This window comes from Cotesia glomerata, linkage group LG4, assembly GCF_020080835.1.
Source record: "Cotesia glomerata isolate CgM1 linkage group LG4, MPM_Cglom_v2.3, whole genome shotgun sequence".
NCBI classification, from domain to species: domain Eukaryota; kingdom Metazoa; phylum Arthropoda; class Insecta; order Hymenoptera; family Braconidae; genus Cotesia; species Cotesia glomerata.
Window position 1 is genome coordinate 8,543,823 of NC_058161.1, and position 26,286 is coordinate 8,570,108.

The 26,286-nt window shown below is 31.2% G+C and overlaps 3 protein-coding genes and 1 long non-coding RNA gene across 7 annotated transcripts; 3 read left to right on the forward strand and 1 right to left on the reverse strand.

The window, feature by feature from the left end:
- Positions 1–15: 15 nt before the first annotated feature.
- LOC123263693 (nuclear factor related to kappa-B-binding protein-like) lies at positions 16–6,188 on the reverse strand. Of its 3 annotated transcripts, none has more exons than XM_044726638.1 (6): positions 6,092–6,188; positions 5,524–5,805; positions 5,226–5,458; positions 1,688–5,156; positions 1,152–1,577; positions 16–783 (listed from the first exon to the last, which is right to left on the reverse strand). In XM_044726638.1, exons 1-6 carry the CDS (start codon positions 6,095–6,097, stop codon positions 238–240), a joined length of 4,962 nt encoding a protein of 1,653 aa, XP_044582573.1. In that variant the 5' UTR covers positions 6,098–6,188; the 3' UTR covers positions 16–237. The 3 variants fall into 3 exon arrangements, with proteins under 3 accessions (XP_044582573.1, XP_044582570.1, XP_044582571.1); XM_044726635.1 differs by having other exon boundaries at positions 1,152–1,583; XM_044726636.1 differs by lacking the exon at positions 6,092–6,188 and adding an exon at positions 5,909–5,927 and having other exon boundaries at positions 1,152–1,583.
- Positions 6,189–6,614: 426 nt separating this feature from the next.
- Positions 6,615–17,747, forward strand: LOC123263695. 2 transcript variants are annotated; one of them, XM_044726641.1, is made up of 4 exons: positions 6,615–6,753; positions 9,974–10,396; positions 11,887–12,210; positions 16,580–17,747. In XM_044726641.1, the coding sequence occupies exons 3-4, from the start codon at positions 11,887–11,889 to the stop codon at positions 17,306–17,308; spliced, it is 1,053 nt and encodes a 350-aa protein (XP_044582576.1). In that variant the 5' UTR covers positions 6,615–6,753; positions 9,974–10,396; the 3' UTR covers positions 17,309–17,747. The 2 variants fall into 2 exon arrangements, with proteins under 2 accessions (XP_044582576.1, XP_044582575.1); XM_044726640.1 differs by lacking the exon at positions 6,615–6,753 and adding an exon at positions 9,701–9,869.
- Positions 12,263–15,009, forward strand: LOC123263700. Its single transcript, XR_006509211.1, has 2 exons — positions 12,263–12,399; positions 14,873–15,009. It is a non-coding gene; the product is annotated as an uncharacterized LOC123263700 (long non-coding RNA).
- A 3,139-nt stretch (positions 17,748–20,886) lies between the features above and the next one.
- LOC123262717 lies at positions 20,887–25,738 on the forward strand. The gene is made up of 4 exons (XM_044725078.1): positions 20,887–22,694; positions 22,774–22,872; positions 22,946–23,084; positions 23,192–25,738. The coding sequence occupies exons 1-4, from the start codon at positions 20,896–20,898 to the stop codon at positions 25,223–25,225; spliced, it is 4,071 nt and encodes a 1,356-aa protein (XP_044581013.1). The 5' UTR covers positions 20,887–20,895; the 3' UTR covers positions 25,226–25,738.
- Positions 25,739–26,286: the final 548 nt, after the last annotated feature.

The following is a 26,286-nucleotide window of genomic DNA, read 5'->3' on the forward strand; positions in this document are numbered from 1 at the left end:
ATAAAACAAAACGAAAAATTTTAAACACTTTAATCTTGATATTTAAAATCTATCACACCCACTATTATATCAATTGTTTTTTTTGGTTTTTAACGAATTGTTCACCGTAATAATACATTCATTATTTTAACTGGTAGCAAAAAGATGTTTAAGCCCACTGAGCTTTACACTATCAGAACACCGACTATTCTACTATATGTACAATTATTTATAAACAAAAATTAGTAATTATTTTCATCACGGTGCGCTGTACGGATTATTTCTTGTCGTCTGCGACGTCTGAATTATTTGTTGTTGCTGTTGTTGCTGTTGCTGCTGCTGCTGCTGTTGTTGTTGTTGTTGTTGCTGTTGTTGTTGCTGTTGTTGCTGTTGTTGTTGTTGAAATTGTTGTTGCTGAAGGTGCTGCTGTTGCGGAGTGGTTTGAGTACCTGAAATAGACGTTGAAGCAAGAACACGAGCATAGACAGCAGTGCCAGTAGTTTTCAGACCAGCTGGTGTTGGTATGACCTTCAACCCTTGTAGAGCTTTTAACATATGACTTGGCAAAATTATTGGCTGTTGTTGTCCTGCTTGCTGTTGTTGTGGCGATTGTTTACCGAGGACGACGCTATTACCTCCAGTGATTCCTGTGACAACGCCTTTATTGGCACTAGCCAGAACTATTGGTTTTCCAGCTAATTGAGCCGCAACCATTCGTACCGTTTGGGCGCCTGGTGTTTGCGATTGCTGTGAACTGACAACTATTTTGGTTTGTCCCGGAGACCCCTGTGCTTGCGATACCAACTAAAATATAAAAAAAATTTCATTTTATATAAAATTTGTAGGTAATTTTTTAATATATAAACACATTAATTTATAAAATAAACATTAGCTTTATACGCCCTTAAAGTTCTCGGAAATCATAAGGATGTATAATAACAATCTAAACACCTTACTCAGATGGAATCTGTACCAAAAGATATTAATAGTCGTAACAATGACGTACTAATGAATTATCTATAACTATTATTTAAATAATGATAGTCAATTTAATGATGTAAACAGTTAGAGATGTGAGTCACTGATAATTTTCAATGGAACTGTACACGACATTTGTGACGGATTCGACAATAAAAAACAGATAAACATTTAATAGTAGAAAGTATTATTACCTGGTATTGTGTCTGAATCACTGGTTTGCCCTGACGATTGACTTGTGTGGGAGAAGTTGTCGTTGCTAGCTTGAGACCCTTTTGAGCGAGCAAACTTTCGACTGAGATAAGTTGCCCACTTCCGCTGCTCAATACTTTGGCAAGAATTTTCTGTTGCTGCTGCTGCTGTTGATGATGAGGGGATTGCTGAATCTGTACAGCAATTGGTTTCCCGCCGATTTGAGCGATTATTCGCTGCATTCCCGGAGTTTGTATCGTCGCTTGCTGAGGCTGCGATTGCTGCTGGGGTTGTTGGTGCTGATGTAACTGCACGTGCTGTTGCTGTTGTTGGACTTGCTGCTGTTGTTGCTGCTGCTGGATTTGTTGCTGTTGTTGCTGGCTTATTACTAATCGCTGTTGCAGCTGCTGATTCAGTTGTCTTTGTTGCTGTTGCTCAAATAAGAATTTAATTATAATTTATTATATCAATTCATTTATAAATTTATTATTAAAAAAAAAAAAAAAAAAAAAAAATTAATGGAAAATATAAATATTACCTTCAATTGTTGAATTTGCTGGGCATGGGTAGCTGACGGTGATGACTGTTTAATAAATATTGTAGGCCCTTGAAGACCATGACCCGTCAACAATGATTTTATTTGTCCAGAGCTTACTAGTTTTATTTGCGAAGCCAGCAGAGTTTTTCCCGGTAATACATGTTGCTGTTGCTGTGGTGGTTGTTGTTGTTGCTGCTGCTGCTGCTGTTGTTGTTGTTGTTGTTGTTGTTGTTGTTGTTGTTGTTGTTGTTGTTGTTGTTGTTGTTGTTGTTGTTGTTGTTGTTGCTGTTTAATATTAGTATTCTGAAGAATACTTTTACCCGTTTGATTCGTTAAAACAGTTGGCTGAACTTGATTATGAATTTTAGCTGTAGGAAATATAGCTGTGACATTTGGCGTAGATGTTCCCGCGTTGGACGTTATCGCCGACACAGCTTGGGCCGACTGCAGTACCGAAGGTCCGGACAACCTGATTGTCTGTACACCCGCCGAAGTCGACACCTGAATTTGGTGGTGCGGGAAATGTTGATTCGACTGCAATAAACTCTGGGTACCAGCTGTCTTCACAACAGTCACCGGTTTTCCACTAATAGACCCCATTTTTTTAACCGTAGGGATCGCCGACGATATCTGCGGCTTCATCTCAACAGCAGCAGCAGCAGCAGCAGAATCTCGTGCAATTGTCGAACTCGAAACTGCTGCAGGCGTAGAAAATACAACAGGAGGAACACTGGATGTCACAGGAGCCACGGTGGAAATCACAGTAGACATTGTACTCGTAACAGGTGTCTCAGTAGAAACCGACTGGTCTATTCTAATTTTATCCTCTGGAACTCTCGGCTCTTTCTTGATAATCAATTGCGTCTGCAACCCTATTTTCTTCTCTTTCTTCGGTGTCGACTCTTTTAGAGCATTCGGGATCTGCTCTTTTCCGTTCATCAGCTTATGATTTAACTGCACAGTCTTATTGCGCGAATTTCCCCCAGGATTCTTCTTGGTTTTCGTCACTCCCTGGAGCTGCTGGTGATACATTTCGAATTCAGACTCGGAACGCGCTCGATGGAGATACAACCACTCTTTACGTCTAGGGTAGTACCTTACACAAGGATCTGTTTCATAGTGAAGCCGATCGAGCGCACCGGAGACTACAGAATTAAGATAATTATCTTTTTCATTACACTTCTCACCGTCATTAGGACTGTACTCCTTAATATATTGCGAGTCCTTGAGAAGCATACAAATATCAGCTCGAGTTCCTTCACCGTTGGGAAGTCGAGCAGTCGCGTCTCTCACCAACGCCAAAATGGTAACAAAGTTTGGTCGATCCGCGACAAGCAAGGAGTGACCTCGCGGTTTAGTGAGACCCGCGCCGATGTTATGATGGTAGATTCCCTTAACAGGACCCACCACCGATTCATACCCGTGCATTTTGTAAGTAAATGCTTTATGAGGTGAGGCGTATCGTAACCTCTCTTGCCGCTGGAATTCTTCACGCTCCTCCGGTGTTGATAAACGTACTTTCCAGTCAGTGGGACATAAAGCACGAGGTGGCTCCGATTCCGTCATAGCTGCTGCTGCGTCGCCAATTGACTCGACAGCTGGGCTTCCACTACGAACGTTATTCGTACCACTGCCATTGCTGCTTCCGTTCCCGTACATCACTGGTGCTGCTGTAGTTTTTATAGGAACGATAACGGGAGTACTTTCTGTAAATGATGGTAACTTAGGAGTGCTGAGAACATTTCGGTACATCAAAAATTGATTACAAAGAACCGCCAGTCGAGAATCCGAGTCTCTACCGGCACCGATCCACGCGTAAATCCCTCGTCCTTTGTTCTCCAAGTAGGGAACGAATTCCGAGTCTTGTTGATCTGCTTCTTGAATGCAAACCAGTTCTCCCGCGAGGAACCCCAGTGCTGATGGTACCAATGCCGACCAAGAGTTTGACAGGGAGTACCAGTCATTCAAAGGTGATATTGGGTTATTTTGCCACAGCGAAACAGCATCTTTAACTTCGGCGGTGTTCATGCGGAACTCACCTTTGGAAACAAATGCGTCTCTTAGTAGTGAGAAGAAACAGGTATGAGTTTCTTGCATCAAATCACCGCTGCCGTTTATTCTGATATCATCTTCTTCGGCGGTTATCGATATGTTTTTGTCAGGCATACCTATAACACGATTGTCTTCACACTGTACTTGTACATCATCGAGAATATCAATGCCGTCGTCAAGCTGTATTGGTATTTGCATCATGTCAATATTCTCCAGATCAAGTTCTTTTTTGCTGTTAAGATCTTCTTCTTCTTCACTTGCAGCGCTTATTTCATCCGGAATAATAAACTCTGATTTAACTTCCGTTCTCATGTAGTCAAGCTCTTCGAGCTCTTTCTTTATTTCTGGAAGCTGCGGTAACGGTTCTGGCATTGGTACCGGTGCCGGGGCTACGACAACTGGTTTATTGTACTTGGGTGTAATAACATTTATTTTTTTCTTAGCTAGCGTCGGACTAATATCAAAGGAATCTGTAGGCTCTATTTTTACAGGGATAATATTAGTTGAACGTAATGTTTCTTGACATACTTTTGGCTCGATTTCTTTATTAAACACGTGATTATTGTCCTCGATTGCATTGTTGTAATTATAATTATTGCTATCAAGTTCAGTTTTAACAGCTGAACTAGTTGGAATTAATTTATTAGGTATCACAGGTGGACACAAACTAGGCTCAACTTTTACCCGTTTCTTGGACGAATTAATACGCACCGGATTGCTAAACGTTAACTTATGTTTCTGTCCGACTTGAGCGCGTTGAGTCAACTCAGCCAGCACAATACCTTGGGTATTTAGCTCCGGATGAATGTCTTGCCGCGCTCTTCGCCGCTTATGAGCAATTAGCATGGTCCGGTACAAATCTTCATTCATTTCACGCACCAAAAACGAAGGATTCGGAGTGAATTCTTCGCGCTGGAGGGTCGAAAACACTGGTCGAATTTCTTCGTCGTCGGTATTTAGATGGTTAGTACGCATTTGAGTTGCTTGAATACCGGGACTCTTTCGCTTCTTCTTTTGTTTGGTGTTCGGTATCTGAAACTGGTGGTAGTTCTCTTCATTCTCTGACGTCGTGTCAGCGAATCGCGCGATACCAAGCTCTGCTTTTACGGCGTTCAATTCCTCAACGTAACGCATTTGAGTTTTTTCTTCCAAAATAGCTGGCGTAGGCTTACGCCAATGTAATTTAGACATACGGTGAGCCGTTGGTTGACTAAAGCCCTGTTTGTAAGCGTTGAGTAACAAATTTTCTCGCGATTTAAACAATTGGTTTGCTAATTCATACGTTCGTTTACGTTCTTCGAATAGTAATCTTCTTTTTTGAGCTTTACGAACCAAACGTCTCATTCTTCTTATGTCAGGTCTAAAATGGCCTGATGAAAGATGAGTATGAAATGATTCAAGTGGCGATACTCCAAACCTAAAATTACATTTATTATTATGATTTTGATTATTTTACAAGCCAAGAGAAAATAATAGTAATAATCACCTGTGAATTTCCCTCTGAAATAACATTTTCAATGTTTTTTCCTGCTCAGCAGCAACATCGCAATCTGTAGGAAAATTTGGCAGATACCGGCTCAAAGATTCACGTTGTTCTTGACTCAAACAATCTTGCCAAATATTCGGGTACTCGAGCAATTCATAAAAAATAGATGAATGCTCGCAAAGATCTTGAGGTAGTTTTATTTTACTTCCAGCAGCCACGCAGGTTTCCCATCTCTAAAAATAATTATTAAATTAATAAACTGCCAAAAAATAATCACCTGAAAAAATAAGTTACGTACAACTTCGTCGACACTTTCATCTGGTATCTGCTGGGAGTCTTGGTCGTCATCATCTTCGTCCTCGTCATCGTTCTCCTCATCCTCATCATCTTCATCCCCAGAGCTATGTGTCTCTGAGCCAGTGGTATTGTGGTCATCAGCACTGTCATCAGTGTTATCGGATGTCGAACTACTGCCACTTGAACTACTGGTACATGTGTTACTCCTAGATCCGTGATAAGATTCTTCATCCTCTTCTTCTTCAGCATTTGAGTCACCACCAGCTGAGCACTCATCATCAATCTACGGAAAAACAAACAATAATTATCTAAATGATTAATTCATAATCAATAATTAGTCAATTACGTAACAAAATAATAAAATAAATTAAATAAATCAATGAAACCATTTCATTTTACCAACACTTGAATAACTAATAGATGTATTTGTTTTGATACAATATTTTTGCTAGAACATTTACCTACTGGTGGTGGTTAATGTTACTGAGGGTTTTTATAAAAATAACACATGAGTATTGAAATAAATATTAGTTTAGTTAATACTAAAATACATATTGTAAAAAACCAACCTCCATAATTGACAACGATTTCTTTTTTTTTTTTTTTTTTAAATAGAGTGCTATTTGTACGCGTTACTTTGGCGTTATTTCGTATCCACAATTATCACACATACACACACACACACACTGTTGTTGTCGTATATATGTGTAGATCTAGAGGTATACATATAGTGTAGTAGTTGCATATGATGATACTTGAATGTACATATGTATATGTATCCTCTAAATGTGCTAGACTGGTATCGTACTCGTAGTTGTATTTACACTTACACGGACACAGACGACACACAAATACAAGTTTAAAATAAAATAATAATAAAGTATACACAATAGTTGTCTTGTCAAGCAGAGTGTGGTCAAATGGTATACACCCCGGGTGAAAAATAGCTGGGGTAATATTGTTAATATACTGAATGATCTTTGTTTTTGTATTGATCGTATTATTAGGTAATCTCGCCGTTGGAGGATCGACCTGTCACAGCCACAATACTCCTACTCCACCGTGAATTTTTCGTCATGGCGTGGAAAGTGTAAAGCGGACGAACCAACAGTTAACGTTTGTTGCTGTACATTTATCGAATAGGAATAAAAGGGAAGGAACATGGAGTGCGCACTCTCTACATAACTTTATCTTATAGTTGGAACTACTATGCGCGCTTAAATTAACTCAGGTTTGTTTATTTGCGATTTACTTTTCTTTTTGTACTATTTCATATACTTTTATTTTGTTCGTTTATTATTGATGCTTTGTTTTAGGAAGTGAGACCTAGCAGGTGTAAAATTTCAAGATTATGAAGCGAAAATATTTTTTTCTTTTGCTGATAATGAAAACTGCAAGCGTGTGACGTTCTTTTATAAACTCTTTTTCAAATAAGCATACTCGAGCAATACAAATTTTTTTTTTGTCAATATTTTGTTAAATTTAAGTTGACGATTATTCATTTTTTAACTTCTCGTTGAGTGAAATCTACCAAAAAGTCAACATTTTTTTTGTGACGCTTGGGTACTTAATATTTGACAAACACACAATTATTTTATAGTGGTAAATATTGCAATTAACAATAATTATGATTTTTATTGTTCAATGAAAAACATTCCAACAATTTTTAAGAATATTTCAAAATAATTTTAGCTGATAATTTAGAATTTTTTTTTAAATACATCAAAAGTTTTTAATTTCAGGTAATTTTGATGTCTAAATATTTAATTGAAGAGGTTAATAAAAAATAAATAAGCTTTATAACACTATTTCTGGAAGATTAATCAAAATTACTTGAAATATTTTTTGATATTAAAAGTATTACAAATAATTAATTATTTTTAAGTGAACTTATGAATAACAACAAAATAAAAGAATAGAGCAAAAATTAAATTGGTATGAAGTAGTCGATAAAATAGTTCTTCTAGTTCAACTTCGACAAATGAAAACTTACCTTTAAGTTGTTATGTATATATATATATATATATAGTTATATGTGTTGTGAATCCGAAAGGATTGATCACAACGCTCTCTATATATTAATATAGAATTATATATAAAAAAGATGGCTGCAATAAATGATAGCGGGAAAAACCCAGTAAGATTTAAAATATATGTATTTTATTTGTAATAGTATCAGTAAGAAAAACAAGAATCTTTAAAAAATTGTAAGCCTTTCTATTTTAAATTCTATTGTTAAGTATGGGAAATTTTCTATCATAAATTTTAGGGTATAGACGAATTTATAATTACCGGAAATTCCCAAGGAAAAACTTATAAAAACTTTTATTACTGTCCAGTTAGTTTAGACATGCTAAGAAAAAATTTCTTTGTTAAAATAAACCTACGTTAATTGTAATGGTCACTTAAGATAAGATGCCGAACGTTTTGGAAATACTCTTTACAATGACGGAGATCTTTATTTATTACTCTTTTTATTGTCATAATCCTTTAAGTAACTTATTTTCCAAAACGTTCGCTTCAAAAAGGGATTGCTCGAGAACTCAAGACTAGGTCATAAAAACCAGGCATCCATACGAGTTGCATATAGTCTGGGAATGTCGAGTCGCCGTGACGTCATCGCAGCATAGTCCCATTTTTGCCAACTCGAGAAGGGATGCTAGGGATGCTTGCTGAAGACAGGAGTCGCAGAGGCGCATGCAACTACCCTCACTACCCTCTGGGACTCTCCCACTCCAAAGGTACGAACATCTCAACCAGGGGAGTCGAAAACTAAGGAACAAGAAGACACTTATCAAAAAGCAAGACTGTACACTACGCAAATTTTCCTTTTTCGAAATTATTGTCGGTACTTTTTATTTTGTAACCTATTGAATAATAAATAATAGATTTGCGCGCAAGGCAAATCTAAATTAAACTAAAATAATCTGAGCGTTTTAAATTCATTAAATATTTATATTATTTATTTTAAATTATTCAAATTTAAATCTACTCTCCCGTCTTAATCTATTTACTGCGAGTTGAACGCCCTACCGCGTTCCAACGGGCGAATTAAAAGAACTCAATAAATTTACTATTGTAATGCCTCTAGATGCATCCAGAAGGTGACGCTACCAGCCAGTGCAAATTTAAATGTAATTTAGATTATATTAAATTATTTTATTAATTCATAATTTAAATAGTGAACACTATCCAAATTAGAAAGTTTAGGTTCTGTATCGTAGAATATTTATTATATAGAGTATATTTTGTTTCAAATAAATATAAGCTATTATCGAGTACAAAGGGACATTGTAGTTGAGTTCTGAGAAACCTTAGGTACTTGAGATTCTGAGGAAAAGCCATAAAAGACACGTGTGAGAAAAATTCTATGATCCCTTGTTTCAACGGCTAAATAATAACGTAACAAATATGTAACAAAAAATAAGATCGTTAAATAACATATTTTTGTTAAACTTGCTTTAATATAATATTGCAACGAAATATATAAAAATTAAATTAAAAATTTATATCCTGTATCCAACTTATAAATAATTATTAATTAATGTTAAAAGAATAAGATTGTATAAAATAATATTATTAAATGATATTTACCTCTTACATTAACAATTAAACTATTTCATAGTTTTAATAGACTATAGATTGATAGAAATAGTAATAAGCTTAATCTAATTTGCAAAATACGAATATTAATGCACTGCAATATATATAATTTATAAATAAATATATGTGAATATAATAGAAAATATTATATATTAGTGTGTGAAAATCATTTATATGTAGTAAAAATATGTGTACTTATATATGTACAAGAGCGGATATATGTATGGGAGTTAAGGTGGGAGAAGAACGGAGTTTGAAGCTCTTCGGAAAAACTATGTAACGACACTTCTCACCGAGAGCTTAGATTGCTAAGATCACGTCATTGTAAACCTCAATTTTATATTTTGAAGCTTTTTAATATTTTGTCAACTTGAATAATAAATTGAAACCAACTAAATAATTTTGATCAAAATTAAATAACGTCTAAATGGAATTCTTTTATTTAAAATGATTCCTTCCCCGCGCTGAAACCGAGTATTTTAATACTCCCGGGTGAAAGAACTACCGTAAGTAAAGTTTTCAATAAATAAAAATAACATCCACTAGATGGAAGCATAAAACTATAGCCAATTTGGGGCTATACAACATATGCAAGCTCAAATATTGTTATCGATGTTTTAAGTTTTATAACCTCGTAACCAATGAGGTAAAAGTAAAATAAACTAGAGAAGTTGTAAGTGGAAACATGTGGAATGTAAAATGAAATGGAATGGAATTTACGTGGAATGTAACAAGTTTAAACTTGTGCGTTTAATTTATTGAGACTACTGTATAGTCCTAGAATTCATTAGCCGTAGAGTAGAAAAATGAATATAAGCTGTAAATATTAATTATAAATATTTTTGCAGTGCGAATTACGACCGATGGCTTGTTGAGACCATCTGCAAAAAGAAAAGTTTTAAGTTACATACAATGGTTGGTTGTGGCCTTCCCCGATCTTTGTGTTTGCAATTCTGAAGTGTTACAAAATCTATCGACTCCTATCACGGATGGACACGTAATCCGTTTGCCTGGGCATGAACATCGCCGGGTGCTCAAAATATATTCATTTGTATTCCAATAACAAAAGAGGATAGATATACAGAATTGAAGACACATATAACTAGGATTCCAAAAGGGAAAACAAGTCAGTTGTAATGGTGAATTTGAAGTGATAACACCTCTCGGTCGTCAAGTGATAAAACATCTATTGCGTCATTTTATCAAAATCACTTGATTGGATTAAACAGTTGATTTCGAATTTTTTTGAGAAAAAATTTTTATTTGTCAAGGTAAAAATTAATATTTTTTTTTCATTTTTTATAAAAACAAATTTAGTACTTATCTGATCGTTATATTCTTTTACAAAAAAATATCTAAAAAAAATTTTTTTTTTTCAAAATTCGGTTCTGTTTAAAAAGTTAAAAAATTCTTTAATTTTCTAAACGTGCAAATTTTATATTTCTTTTGTTATTGAATTGATAAAATATTGAAATAATTATTTAAAAATCAGCAAACATTTGATAATTTTTGAATTTATTCAATAAATAAATTAGTGCTAAAAACTCATTTTAGAAAATTTACATTCACAGTTTTTTTTTATTTTCAAATGGATTTTTTTGTCCTTATTTATTGTCTAAAAAAAAATTTTTAAAGGTTATTAAATGTCTGTTATGTTAAATATTAAATTGAAATACTATTTTGATTTTTTTACAAGTAAAATAAGAGTTAATATAAAGAGTAATATTTTCCATCGTTTTATAAAAAATAACTTATTATTAATAGTACTTCTTCACTCATAAAATACCGCTCAAAAATAATATTTATGTGGAGAGATAATATTCTCTTTGTGTAGAATTTCTCAGAATTGATGACTTGTGATGTTGCAGAATTTAAGTTGCTGATAAAATTCAAGCATTTCTGCACGTTGTACGTAGAAATAATATATAGATACAGGAACATTTCAAAGCCTATGTACTAATCAATTTAGTTGAAGGGGCCCGGTAGTCTAGCGGCCTAAAATTTAAGCTATTTTAAAAAATTTTATTTCTATATGAAAGTTATGACTGATGCTTTCAAATTTTTTTACACTTATTTTATTACTTATCAACTACATAAAAATTAAAATTAAGACGCAAAAAAACTTTTTTTTTTAATTAGAAAAATGACGCTGAAGCTCCCCTCTCCAAAAAAAAATGAATCTGACTAATGGGTGTTTATCTCTCTCTCTCTGATCTAAAATAAAAAAAAATGACGGATTTTTCATTCTAGTTCCTGCGATACTTATACTAATTAAAAATGCGTCATTTTTTTTATTTCACATCAGAGGGAGAGATAAATCAACACCCAACAAGGGTCCTTTTAAATGAGCTATAAGAAACTTCTATGAACACAGTGTGTTATGTTGGATGATATTTAACTCATTGAACGATAGTTCATAGATATATTCTTATTTATTTCTATTGGATCGTTCAAATTTTATAGGTTCGTTGTATAATTACAATATGAAAAACATTAAAAACTTGGTCTATAAATTAATTGGAATTGAGTAACAATTATTAATATTAATCATGAAAATAATAAATTTACATGATGAGGTATTAATTTTATAAATAAAACTACTGAAGTTGCGAATTTAAGTTTTTTCTCTAACAATAGCTTTCACAGTTTTATGATGAAATATAAATAAACTCAAATTTCATAACAATACTTCGACACAAATACTGACATATTATTATTTAAAATAATAATCTTGTAAAAATAAATTTTTTTGTTAAAACAGATGAGTAGGAATCCGATTTCAGTCTTGCAAGAATTTTTGCAAAAAAATTGTTATGCCTTGCCGAAATACGATGTCATCACTACGTCTTCAGCAAACTGTTCCTTCACCTACCGAGTAGTGTGTGAAATCCGGAGTCAAAGTTTCTCGGCTACTGGGGAATCAAAAAGCAAACAGACAGCGAAATTTAATGCTGCTGAAAATTTGATCATGCTATTAAAAAGTAAAAACTTTAATATTTTTTACGAACTAGAAAATATTGAACCTTCGGATAACGACTCACCTTCATCAATTCTAAATGGAGTAAATTTCATCGGAAAATTACAGGTAAGTAATTTTATATCAATGTTTTATTAATATAATTTTTTTTGAAAAAATTTCATATTCATTGGTCGTATGCACCTCGTTAAAAATAAAATTTTATTCGTCAATTTTAAGAAGTTCATTTTACTGATAAATTACATTGAGTTTAAATTAGTGTATTGTTTACAATTAAAATCGATAAATCTAAATATAGTCTAGTCGAGAAGTGAGTTTTCCGCGAAAAATCGATCCGATTTTTTTTAAAATATGGCTATTGGTGCATTGGATTCAGAATTTAATTCTGAGAAAGAGGAATTTTTGAATTTATCCGCCATTAAAAATTTCATTTGATATAAACAAAAAACGAAGAGAAAAAAAGGTAGTCTCCATTTTGTAGTTATAACTTCAAAAATATTAAAGATATCTGAAATTTGAAAAAAGATCCTAAAAGAAGAAAAAATTTTAGTAAAATAAGTCTCAACTCCCGGAGTTGTAGCTTCATTATTTATAATTTTAATTTAACGTTGAAAATTGGGCTCCGCGTGACCGTTTCGGTGCCTAGACGTTGCCGCTAAGCAAAGTATGCAACACAAAATAATTTTTTTATAACATTCAATATTAATTTAAAAATCTGAATAAATTATAGTATCATCTAGACACTTGAAGGAATATAGCCCCGCCAAAAAAAATTTTTAGCTTAATTTTTGTTTAAGTTATTTAATTGTTAATTAACTAATTTTTCGGAGACTTGAGTTTTCATAAAATCTCTTATAAAAGTTTAAAAAATGTGTCTATAAATTATTTTTCTTTTGAGAGCTCTTGTTATATAAATAATGAATAAGACCACGTAGTAAAAGTTTATAAAAGTTTTTTCATTTTTTTATAATGATTTTTCAAAGTTATCAAAAATAGAAATATCCAGCTATTGTTATAAAAAAATTTTTTTTTCCTAAATTTTTAATTTTGTTTGTTTTTGTATTAATATGTAGCGTTTAATAGCTTGGCTAAAAAATTTTTAACATTAATTGTTTAAAAACTTTTTACAAACAAATAGAACTCAAAATTTTTAATTTTTAGTTTTAAAATTACAATTACTTAAAAGTGCGTGGAATTATATCCTGTTCTATGCATATTTTTCAAAATTTAAACAATAGAATATAAAAAAATTATTTTTGAGTACTCCAATAATTACTCTATTAAATTGTCTTGAATCATAAAAGCCGTAACTTCAATAGTTTAAAAGATATAATTATTTAAAAATTTAAGTAATGCGATTTTTTATGAATAAATTTTTATAAAAATTGAACCATAATAAACATCGAGCATATAAAAAATTTTTTATATAAATCAATAAATTGTCTAAAAGATCGTCTTAAATGTCAAAGACCGTATCATCAATATTTCGGAAGTTATAACAATTTATAAGTTAATGAAATAGTTGACCGCTTCAACTTTGATGGGGTAAATTATTTTAAAATTTAATAAAAAATAGAGAAAAATTTTTTTTACAACTTTTATGCATATGGCTGAATTTGTAATTTTTTAAAGCAACGGAAAAAAATAAAACGAAAACGTAAATTTGTTTATAACAAATTGTTTATAAAATAAACAATGAAAATTTAAATAAAAAAAAAATTTTTTTCATAATTATATTGAGATTTGTAAGTGATGATTTAAAAATAAAATGATTTCTTAATAAATAATTTAAATGGTGGCTAAATGAAAAAAACAATTATAAACAATTGAAAAATTTTTTTAAGAAAAAATTTTTTTTAAAATCATTATTTTACTAAGACAACAAAATGACAAAAAAAATTTTTTCAAAAATATTAAATTTGTCTATTTGTTTATAAAAATTTTTTAAACAATTAATGTTAAAAATTTTTTAGCCAATCTATTAAACGCTACACATTAATACAAAAACAAACAAAATTAAAAATTTAGGAAAAAAAAATTTTTTATAACAATAGCCGGATATTTCTATTTTTGATAACTTTGAAAAATCATTATAAAAAAATGAAAAAACTTTTATAAACTTTTACTACGTGGTCTTATTCATTATTTATATAACAAGAGCTCTCAAAAGAAAAAAAATTTAAAGATACATTTTTTAAACTTTTATAAGAGATTTTATTAAAACTCAAGTCTCCGAAAAATTAGTTAATTAACAATTAAATAACTTAAACAAAAATTAAGCTAAAAATTTTTTTTTGGCGGGGCTATATTCCTTTAAGTGTCTAGATGATACTATAATTTATTCAGATTTTTAAATTAATATTGAATGTTATAAAAAAATTATTTTGTGTTGGATACTTTGCTTAGCGGCAACGTCTAGGCACCGAAACGGCCACGCGGAGCCCAATTTTCAACGTTAAATTAAAATTATAAATAATGAAGCTACAACTCCGGGAGTCAAGACTTATTTTACTAAAATTTTCTCTTCTTTTAGGATATTTTTTTAAATTTCAGATATCTTTAATATTTTTGAAGTTATAACTACAAAATGGAGACTACCTTTTTTTCTCTTCGTTTTTTGTTTATAACAAATGAAATTTTTAAAGGCGGATAAATTAAAAAATTCCTCTTTCTCAGAATTAAATTCTGAATCCAATGCACCAATAGCCATATTTTTAAGAAAATCGGATCGATTTTTCGCGGAAAACTCACTTCTCGACTAGACTAATAGTCTACGCCCGCTACTACGCAACTTTGTGGGCAATGAGTGCCACTGGAAATTTTAAAATTGTAAAAATCGAGAAAAATCAGACAAATCTAACAGTGCAAAATTCACTGAAATCCGTCAATAGATACTTTTGTTCTTAACAAAAAACGTTTTGCAAATACAGCCTTGATCAACTTTAAATGATTCCTATAAGAATATATTTCATAAGAGATTAATTTAATTTACATAATAAAAAAATTTAATCTTTCTGAATCGATTGGTCACATAATATAATCAAAAATCCTAATTAATAATTGTAATAAAAATAATGTTTTAATTAACTATTAATATTCTAACATTTTTTAATAAATTTAAATTAAATTTTTGAAAAATGAGTTAGCAAATTAAAAAAAAAATTTAACAGAAAATTTTTCACGAAAATAATAATTCTGTTAATTTTTAATGTCATTAAATTTTCATTGACCTAATGGTTTCGTAGATTACAAAATTTAAAACTTTACAACTCAGTTATTTATTGTATTTATTTTATTCGGAAACGAATGGAAAGATTAGGACTCAGGTCAAATAATTTCAACGCCTGTTCTTTTGTCCCCTTATCCCATTATACTTTCTTTGTCTTCTTGTTGAAAATTGTTCTCTGAAAAAATTTTACTCTCAACTAGTTATTATCAATCACTCAGGTAATAATGAAGTGTAATTAAACGTTAAGATAATAAGAATAAAATATTTATTACAGATAATTTTCTGTTAAATTTTTTTTTAATTTGCCAATTCATTTTTGAAAAATTTAATTTTATTTTATTAAAAAATGTTAGAGTATTAATAGTTATGCAGATTGCAATGAATATTTATTAATATTAAATTTGTTTATTTATTTTTATTAAAAAAATTATTACCTGATATAAATTCATCCAAATTTTGGGAAATTTCAATTGAAACCGGGCGGCACGCGCAACTTTTCTCCCACTCGGGATCTGCGCAGACCACGTCGGTAACTGATACAGTCTTAGGCAAGTATTTTTTGTATTTTGATTTAATAAATTATTTTTTTGCTATTATTAATTAACGTTTTGGTTATATTATGTGACCAATCGATTCAGAAAAGATTGAATTTTTTTATTATGTAAATTAAATTAATCTCTTATGAAATATATTCTTATAGGAATCATTTAAAGTTTATTAAGGCTTTATTTGCAAAACGTTTTTTGTTAAGAGCGGTTGATAGTTGATTTTCAAACGAGTTTTGCTCATGAATAAGATAAAATTTTGAAAAAAAACGCTTCGCTCTTCGATAGGTAATTAAATTATCCATCGAAGAGCGAAGCGCTTTTTTGGAAAATTTTCATTTATTTATGCATAAAATCCATTTTAAGATTCCATAAGTTGTACAAGTATGACAGAGATACTCTCGTTTGTCCAATAGAGAGCGAGAGAGAGAAAAAATATAAACCCTTCTTAAGAACAAAAGTATCTATTCACGGATTTCAGTGAATTTTGCATTGTTAGATTCCTCTGATTTTTCTCGATTCTTTACAATTTAAAAATTTCCAGTGGTATTCATTGCCCACAAAGTTGCGTAGTAACGGGTGTAGACTAAAATTATTTTTAGTATTTACTTTTTCATTGTTATGTTTCATTCGACTAAGCTAATGTTACTATGATATTAATTTCAAGTGTATCTTATGAATGTTTTTATCGATTCTTTTCCAGGAACAATGCTTGAAGCATAGGTATGTCATGCCGTGTTACAGCGAAGGAGTTTATTCTCAAGGTCACTCAGACTTCAAAATAACTTGCACCGTGGGTACTTATCGTGTAGAAGGTACGTCTAATGGCAAGAAAAAACAAGCTAAGTATGCTTGCGCCAAAAAAATGTTAGAAGATTTGGAAAATATGTCCGAGGCGCAAAAACTTCAATATCAGATACGCGACAATACAGTCCAATGTGTCACTAAGTCTAGTAAAGATGAAATGAATACAACTACCTGCACTTCAAAAGAATTATCAATAGATTCTCCCGAAAAAACTAGTTATGTAATTAAGAAAGCTTTGACGTTATTCCCAAAGTTGTCTAAAGCTCATACATTAAGTGTTGATTCGGCGAAAATCAAATTGTCAACGTATCATACTTATTTTAAAAGCTCCCTCGATAATTCGCAGTTAACAAAATTTTTTGAATTTTATCAAACTTTAAATTTACACCAAATTCAGAATGACATATCGAAACTATCATCAGCATTGCATGAAATATGCACTATTTTAAAAATTAACAAGCAAGAGTCTGTTGTAAAGACTGTAGATGACACCAATTATGGTGTCGTTATTACACTCACAACTAATCCTGAATTTTCGGACGTAGCAGTAGCTGATAACTATCCTGAGGCGAGGCTTAACGTCCATTACCGTATGATACGAACTATTTTCTATCTGTTAATATAACTAAAATTCGGTGCTTCTCAAAGTCTTCTTTAAATTATTATATATAAAATGAATTAAATATTGTTGCAAATTTTTAATGATTTTAAGACTTTTATTTTATATGTCCATTAGTAAGTGCAAATAAGCTCATTTTTAGGCGAATTAACAAACTAATAAAGACATTGGAAATTAAAAGTCTTGTTTGAACTGGATTCAGACATTAAAATTATGTAATACAGTGAGGCATGAGATTATTTGCCACACAACATTTTATGATAATTGACTGAATAGTTTTTAATTAGGCTTTGAACCCTAAATAAATAGAGGAATTTTCTTCCAATCATTTAATTTTTTATTTTAAACAACAAAAATGAAACGTAGATCTTATTTCTAAAACGTCGATAGAAAAATAATTATTATTTCTAAACTGAAGCCTCTAAATATTTCATCATTATTATTATTATTATTATTATTATTATTATTATTATTATTATTATTATTATTATTATTATTGTCATTTCAAAAATTTACAAATGTCTGCCAGATCAAATCGTTTAAAATTAGCTTTCTGCCGACGTTTCGCAAACATTTCAGTTTGCATCTTCAGGACTAAGCTTTTTCGATATAATTATCGCAAGAGCCTAGCTCTGAAGATGCAGACTGAAGCGTTTGCGAAACTTCGCTAAAAAATAACTTTAAACGCAGTTATTATCTAAAAGCAAACAAATTATAATTATTATCATAACTACAACAATGAATTACTGATTATTTCTCCACGATTCACAGTAATAATTAATATTGACACTTTGAATCTGCATCATTTTTTAATTATGGTTATTACCTTAAATTTATTAACAATAATAATTGATTATATGAAAAAAGCAACTGATTTTTAAGTTAATTTCAACATGTAAAGTTATTCGCACTCCATATGTCACAAAAATTTTTATTATTTTTTGATTCTGTTTTATTCACAACAATGTAAGTTTTTTAAATTAAAAAAATCAAATTAAACTATTAGTTTAAGTTTGCAGCGATAAGAAGAAGTTATTTTTATATTTTTGACAGTTTTTTACTTTTAATTATTGACGCCATGGATAGATTTTTTTATGTCACTCGTATTGAAACTTCAAGTTTCAATGCTCTTTTAGCCAGTCGAAAGAAAACAATTTTATTTTACATTTTTTTATTTTGAGTTTCAAAAAAACTAAATCAAGTTTGAAATATAATTATTAATTGGCTTCTTTCGACTGGCTAAAAAGGCATTAAACCTTGAAGCTTCAATGCAAGTAATTTATTTAAATAATGTAACGATGGAAAGGGGAGGAAAAGATGATTTCAGGTTGCAGATGATTAAATTCATCTGTAATTTAAAATCATCTTATTTCATCTCTTACCTGATAATACAAATATATTATTAATTACAAAGCAAAAAGTTAACTATGATATAAATTTGAATTAGATATACAGTCGACGCTCTCTGTATTGGACCTCTCTGTATTTGACCGCTCTCTGTATTTGACCACATTCTTCCTCTGTATTTGACGATTTTACACAGCTCTTATAGACAAGGACGAGTCAAATACAGAGAATGGTCCTGTACGGGCGAGTCAAATACATAGAGCGTTGACTGTAACGAGAGATTCTTTATAATTTTTATTATTCAAAATATTATGTTTTATAAGAGATTTATATCTAATTCCATAATCATTAGTACGAGAATAGGTAAAAATTCTTGTACTTAAATATAACTAAGCCAAAATGGCAGTAATGGTTATTAAACTTTTAATTCTTTAAAAACATTGTTAATATACTTGTGTATATATCAAATAAGATGTGTGTATATATAAGAATAAGATATCAAAGACTGTAAAAAAAATTTATTTTCCAATGTGACTTTTACTAGTTTTTGAAAAAGATATTTTCAATTGTTTTCTAGCTAAATAAATTACAATTTTTTTTTACTTATCAGTCTTTGATACTTGCTAAAATGTATTTATGTCACGGAATTATGTATTTTTCATTAATTGCGCTTAAAGATTAAACCTACTTGGAAAGCCGAAAAAAATGATTTTTTAATCATTTTTTCAGAAAAAAACATTCAAAGTTTTCGCCCTTAGCCCCATTAAAGTTCTAACGCTCCAAGATAGCTTTACAAATATGCGTATAATTGTGAAAATACTTGTCCTATTAACATTAAATTTTTTGTATATGTACTTAAATGTGTGCACATTACAAAAATAAAATAAAAAAAAATTGATTTTTTTTCATAATTCCAAGTGTGTATAAGTTTTTGAAAGTGTCGCAAATATTTAATATTTAAGTAAAAAATTATGTATTAATAAAAAATACCTTTAATAAATTAATACAATTGTCAGACTTAAACAATCTGAGATTGAGTATTTTTTATAAATATTTCTCAAACTTATTTTCATTGACATGAATTTAAAGAAAAGATATATTATATACTGATGGTGATTGAATTGAAGTTATTATTCACACTCAATAATATATAATGAAAGACGAATTTTCTCACCTCCGGGCGGAAAGCGTCAATTTTCCTTCCGCTGCGCTAAACGAAAATGCCGCTTTCCGCCTCCGTCGAGGAGAAAAATAGTATACACACCACGGGCAGTAAATAAGAAAGCCTCAGATCACATGTTTATTGACCTCGGCTTCGCCTCGGACAACAATTACATGTGATCTGAGACATTTCTTATTTTACTGCCCTAGATGTGTAATATACTATTACATTGTTATACATGGTATTAAAAAATGACGACAAAATAAATGTATAAAAAATATAAAATACTGTACTCTTATTTTTCAATGAAATATAATACTGTTTACTAAAATTTTTAATTGTTTAGTTATTCAAAAATCTATTTAATAAATAATTTATTAGATAAAATTATATAAGTAGAAGCTTAGTTGTAAAAATGTTGGCTGTAATTTAAAAAACAAAATTATATCATTTTTTCAGATCAATTAAAAAAAATTATGCTACTGAAATTAGCAAACATCTGATAAATCTTGGAATTTTTATAACCATTTAATTGTTATAAAGAATTTATTTTAAAAAATTCGCCCATTTAATTTTTTTGCATTTCTACAAGTTAAATTTTTTTTGCCAAAATTTAATTATTATAAAAATCTATAAAATTTTTAGATGTCTATTGAATTCATTGTTATAAAAAAATTGTTTTGTGTTTTTATAAATATCAATATTACTAAATATAAATTTGCTGTGTTTAATTTTTTTTTCTATTTACCCGCTAATCAATCTAATCAATGAATTTAAAGTTTTGTTTATCCACTGTTGGTAACAGAGAAAATGTATTTATTGCCGCTCGAGTAAGTTGAAGTAAGTAACACAACGAAAGAAACTATTAAAAATAACCAAACTCCTCAAGTATCTAATGTTTTCTGTTTCTGTTTGCGCGAAAACGTGTAAGACTTAGTTTTTATTCTATAATAAATACACAGTGTAAGTGAAATAAAAATAATTATATACACAATAATAGTTATTAAAAAAAATAAAAAATACTTAAAATAATGAAGTCGAAATAAGTAAATACTAAATTAACAATTAAATTTTAACTGTAACTATGGCTGAAATAGCAAATTCAACTGTATTTACAAACGGAGTAACATGTAATACTACCGATTTGCTTCAACGTGCATTCCAGGAAGTTATAAATGATGATGACCATGAATTTGTAACATTTTTAACAGACGGCGACGCGTCGCATACAATTCATCTCACTCAGGCCCAGGCCGCGGAACTTAATTTAAATTTCGAGGTTGACTCTTGTGCTAATGATCAATCCGATGAATTGTCTTACCAGTCTCAACAACAACAACAACAACAACAGTGTCAAACCACTGCACTTAACGGCTACCATAATACCCAGAGTCAGAGTAAGTTTGATTCTGCTTCACCGGGTACACCTGAAACGATCGACTACGAGACGGCCAGGTGGTCGATCGACGACAAATTGGACGGACATGATGCCGACACCGCCAGCAAACCAATCACCATCGATGACATCACCAGCTCCAGTGCTAAAACAATTGATTTTGAGCCCAATACCCGATCCAACGTTCAGGCATTATTTATTCATTCAGATTCTTCAAAAAAAGCGGAGCTTAGTAATATTTCTTCGAATTTCAACGAAATCCAATTGGCTATTGATGGTAAAAATATTCAGCAAAATTTTTCTACAGCAGCATCATCTTCGTCTTCACCTCAAGTACTTCAGAAGCTGCCGGTATATCTGCCCTCGTCGCAATTTATTATAAAACCGGCACAAACTATTTTGAAAACAAGTAAAAGTATACAACTTATTAGTAATAGTAAATTAATTAATGGTAATAATGGAAGTCAGCATCAAAACCAGAATTCAGTTTTACTTCCCAAGGTATCAACTCTGTTGAATTCTGTTAATTCTCATGTATTCAAAGGTACATCTGTCGCTTCCCAAGTTGTTCATGGCAACTCACTATCAGCACAGTTATTAACTCCTCAAATAATCACCTGTGAGTCATCAAATCAGCGAGTAACAAACATTAATGCTGGTGGTAATACCAGTGGTCAGTGTAATACTAGTAATAACAGTAATGGTAACAATAATATTAGTATTATCAATAATAAAAACGGTAATTTAATAGCCAATGGCGTGAGGTCACAGAGTCTAAGTAATACTCAGCAAATAAGGCTGTTACCACGTGTAACTGGTGCTATTCAAGAAACCAATGCTGGACAATTTACTGCGGTTGTTAATAAAACCGCAGCAATTAATGAGTCAGTAAATAGAAAAATGACTGCTGGTAGTTTAATTGGAGGTAAAATATCTACAGGAGTTATTTCGTCAAGGACCGCGCAATTTACCCCGCGAATGGTGACGACCAGTATTGGCAAGCTGGCAACCACGGCAACGAAGGTACCAATTAATTCTTTAAAATCATCGATAACGTTTCCAGCTGGTACGACGATAAGGCCGCAGAATTTTCGGTCTGTTAATGCTGGGCTGATTCAACGAAATGGAACATCGGTGTCAACTCCAGTGTCGATACTCAAGCCTCAGCCTAAAGTGGTTCCCAAGCAAAATTTGGGAGTTGGTTCACCAATTTCAGCAGTGCTGAATGGTGCTGGTACTGGAGTTGGTAGTTTACAGAAGATTGTCAAAGTAGCACCGCAGAGTCTATCGATGGATACTGTTAAGCGCGTGCAGAACAACGAAGCCAAGAGATCCAGTGATCTGGTGATGAATAAAATGGATGTTAAGAAGCTAAAAACTGTGGGAATGCTTTCTTCAGGAACTGCTGGACAAACTGATTTAGCTAAGCCATTGGGGTCCAATGAAAATCCTATTCAAATTGTTCAACAAGGACATACTTTTCATAGGTAATTCATTATTATTAATCATTGATTAACTTTTTAATATTATTTTAATTCAAATTACCAAATTCTCTTTATTTTACAGCTCACAAAAATTAACGCAATCACAACTGAAACAAATTGCTCATGTATTACAACAACGAAGTCAAGAGTCGTCAATTCCAAATGAAAAAATAGTCTATCGGTTAGTAATAAATAAAAACAAAATCACCAATCTTGATAAATTTTGTTTTTAATATAAAATGTACATATTTTAGAGTTGTATTCCCAGAAGAATTAGATCTGAGGATCAGAAATCCAATGAATCTGTTAAAATCTCGTGGTGGCAAACGCGGTAGGCCGAAGAAGAAACCAACCAAGTCTATGATAGTAGAAGACGACTCCGAAGAGGCTAAGGTACAATATTTAATACTTAAAAATTGTAAAAATAAATTTCTTAAAAGAAAAAAAATCAATCTTCAATTAAACTGTTTAATAATATAATTCTTCTTTAAATAATTAAGGATGAAAGAAAGAAACACGTGGCTCGAACACGCTCTGGCCGTTTGTCACGGCCGCCGAAGCATATCGTGCGTGACTACAAACATCTTCACCATCTAGATTTCATGGAGCCTGATCTGGATGACTCTGACGGCGGGTACAGCGATTACTACGTCAACAACGACAAGATCGACTCTGAAGAAGCTGCTAAGGACTTACTGACAGGCTACGAAGGTCCTAAACGTAAAATATCCGATCACTTTCGTTGTCCGACATGTAACAAAATTTATTTAGGACGCTCGCGGATGACCAAACACTTCGAACTGTACCCTGATCATGGGAGTCCTGATCAGTTACCACCAATGACGGCAGAGCCAGAACTGAAGCAGTCGCCACAGTACCCCCAAGACCAGTTTAAACGTAAAGGCAAGAGACGCGGACCCTGGGCCTACATTACTCCAGAAGCTAAGTCAGAAAGACGGCAAATTAAATTAAAGGAAGCTTTAGTCGCCTGTGACACTGAAGAGATACTTAAAATAGCAGCTAAGCCTGTTCTTAATGCACAATCATTGTTTGATCTCATGGTTATCAAATCGGATAATTGTTTGAAAACGTTTCTCAGCGAGTTGAAGACTTTAGTTGATACAGCGCGTGAAAGAGTCAGCACAATGTTGTCTCCGGAAAATGATGACGAAGATAAAGATGAACACGTTCTTGAATTGAATGATGATTTGCTTTGTGATACCCTGGGACTAGTTCCCGGCTATTACAACGTTAATGAAGAAATATTCAAAAGTTCAAATCAGTTTTACAACACATCATTCACAACATCTACGGACGAAGAACCACCGTCGAAATTGTCTAAAATTGACAACGACGATGGGAAAGAAAATATTGATGAGCGTCTGAATCACTTTGGTGATAACAATATCAATTTAAATGTAAATGTTTCTAATTTTTTGAACGATCGAAAGTTTGAATCCGTCAATGTAAACTGTCCAGAAGTTCTTACTGCGTTGACGCTGATGCCTAGGAACAGCAGTCCAATCAATTCAACAGACAGTTTAAGCAAATCACACAATAATTTGTCGACAAAATTACTTATCTCTAACCCAGAGATTCAGAGCCAAATTTTAGACAATCCTGGGTTCCAGAAAATTCAGATAAACACTTCGAAACATACTTTCAAAAAATTAGAACCTGCTCAAGAAGGATTTACGAAGTTAAATGGCAGCAAATTGGATATAACCAATAGTCAGTCATCTTTATCGTCGCTCTCTTCCTTGTCGACGTCTTCGTCTACATCGTCAGAATTTACGAATACGAAATTGAACGATAATAATTATGAACAGAATAAGATAGATAATTGTTTAACACAGACGTTTATTAAATTAGAGCCAATGCAGCAAATTGGTTTTGTTAAATTAGAAAACGGCACTGTTGGTACTTATCAACAAAAAAATTCTACACAGAGTTTTAAGTTGCAAGTTAATAATAATAGTTATACTGATAATACGGAGCAGAGTAACAGTTGTAATGTTACGCAGACATTTACAAAAGGTTTTCAAAAAATAATACCGAAAATAATTCCAGTATCGTCTACAGCGAGCGATAATTCTAGCAATCAATGTAATAAAACAGAGGCATTTAATAGCGGTAATGACAGTAACAAAGATATACTTTGTAAATTATCAAATAACTTGCAGACGATTATGAATGAGAGTGTTGTACCGATAATGACAAGTAATTGTGATGCTAATTTGTTTGTTAGTGCTGATAATTTAGATATTACTAAGATGACAAACTACGATTTAGATTTACTGACTAGTAATAGCGTTATTGATAAAAATTTGATGATGGATGAAAAATTAGTTGAACAGTTGCAGCTCGTTGATCAAACGCGTCTTGTTGATGAGCTGGTGTCCGAAAGACTCAAAAATATAATGCCAGATAATATTTTAGATAGTAATTTAATAAGCAGCAATACTGCTAATTTGGACACTGAGCTTGATTTTGAAGCGCTGAGTGAAGAGTTCAACAGAAATACTAGAAGCTGATTTAAATATTATTACCTCGAACACATATTTAATATTTTTTTATACTGTATACTGCATATCTTTGACTGTACTTTGTATGTCCAACATATAATTTATTATTACACAAGAGTGTTTTATTGTCTTCAGTATAAGCAAATAAGTATCTCATGCATTCGCAATATCAGTAATCGTATTTATATAAAAAGAAAAATAACAAGTACGTAAGCATTTATTTAAAAAAAATATTTTTTATTGACCACATATATATTTTTCAATAACTATTATATTTAACTAAGTCGTTAGTAGAAGTATAAAATGTGTGACTATGTAAAATATTTGTGTAAGTCGTGAATGTATATTAATATAATTAATATTATTGATGATTGAGGCAAATTTGATTCAGCGCATTAGTGATGTCTGTCGATTTTTACTAAACTAGTCTTTTTTTGTTAATGTGCTAGTGAGTAACAAATTAATTAACTTAAAATTATTCATTTATGAGGCACAGTTTTGTTATCAATTTTTTTATTGATATTTTCGGATCTCAGATTAGATTGCATTTAAAAAAAAAAAAAAATACTGTTTATGGTGAAATTTAATTTGGGACAATATTTATTTTGTGTATATATTTATTTGTATACTTTATCATTATTATAAGTACAATAATAAAAATATAAGTAAATATATTTTTGGACTATAAAGAAATTTTATATTTATGAGATGAAAGTACAGCTTGTATTTTTATTGCTTTTCTCGATTTGGTGTAGAATTAATTGAGTTGAAAATACTTAAAGTAGACGAGATTTAGATTTAGAATGAACAGTTAAGATAACAAAAAAGAAAATTAAAACGCTGTACATAAATTATTCGAAATCAGTATCACTTTAAACGAGATCTTCAGTTATTATTTATATCTCAACATATACTTATCATTATATAAATTAATGAAAGGCCTCAGTATATGATTTTAAAAAAATATATAAATATTGTAGACATATTTTCGTACAAAGAAAATATTCCATCCATGCAATAAATACCATGGTTTTAACATTAAGTCATTTGTAAATATTTAATGATCTAGA

Excerpts from the sequence above, each read along its gene's own strand:
- LOC123263693 (XM_044726635.1), bottom strand. Across the intron at positions 1,584-1,687 it reads AGCAAATTCAACAATTGAAG|CAACAGCAACAAAGACAACT; the intron begins GTAATATTTATA and ends TTCTTATTTGAG. Across the intron at positions 784-1,151 it reads TGATTCAGACACAATACCAG|TTGGTATCGCAAGCACAGGG; the intron begins GTAATAATACTT and ends TTTATATTTTAG.
- LOC123262717 (XM_044725078.1), top strand. The coding sequence starts at position 20,896 with ATGGCTGAAATAGCAAATTCAACTGTATTTACAAACGGAGTAACATGT. Across the intron at positions 22,695-22,773 it reads CAAGGACATACTTTTCATAG|CTCACAAAAATTAACGCAAT; the intron begins GTAATTCATTAT and ends TTTATTTTACAG. Across the intron at positions 22,873-22,945 it reads AATGAAAAAATAGTCTATCG|AGTTGTATTCCCAGAAGAAT; the intron begins GTTAGTAATAAA and ends TACATATTTTAG.
- LOC123263695 (XM_044726641.1), top strand. The coding sequence starts at position 11,887 with ATGAGTAGGAATCCGATTTCAGTCTTGCAAGAATTTTTGCAAAAAAAT. Across the intron at positions 12,211-16,579 it reads ATTTCATCGGAAAATTACAG|GAACAATGCTTGAAGCATAG; the intron begins GTAAGTAATTTT and ends ATTCTTTTCCAG.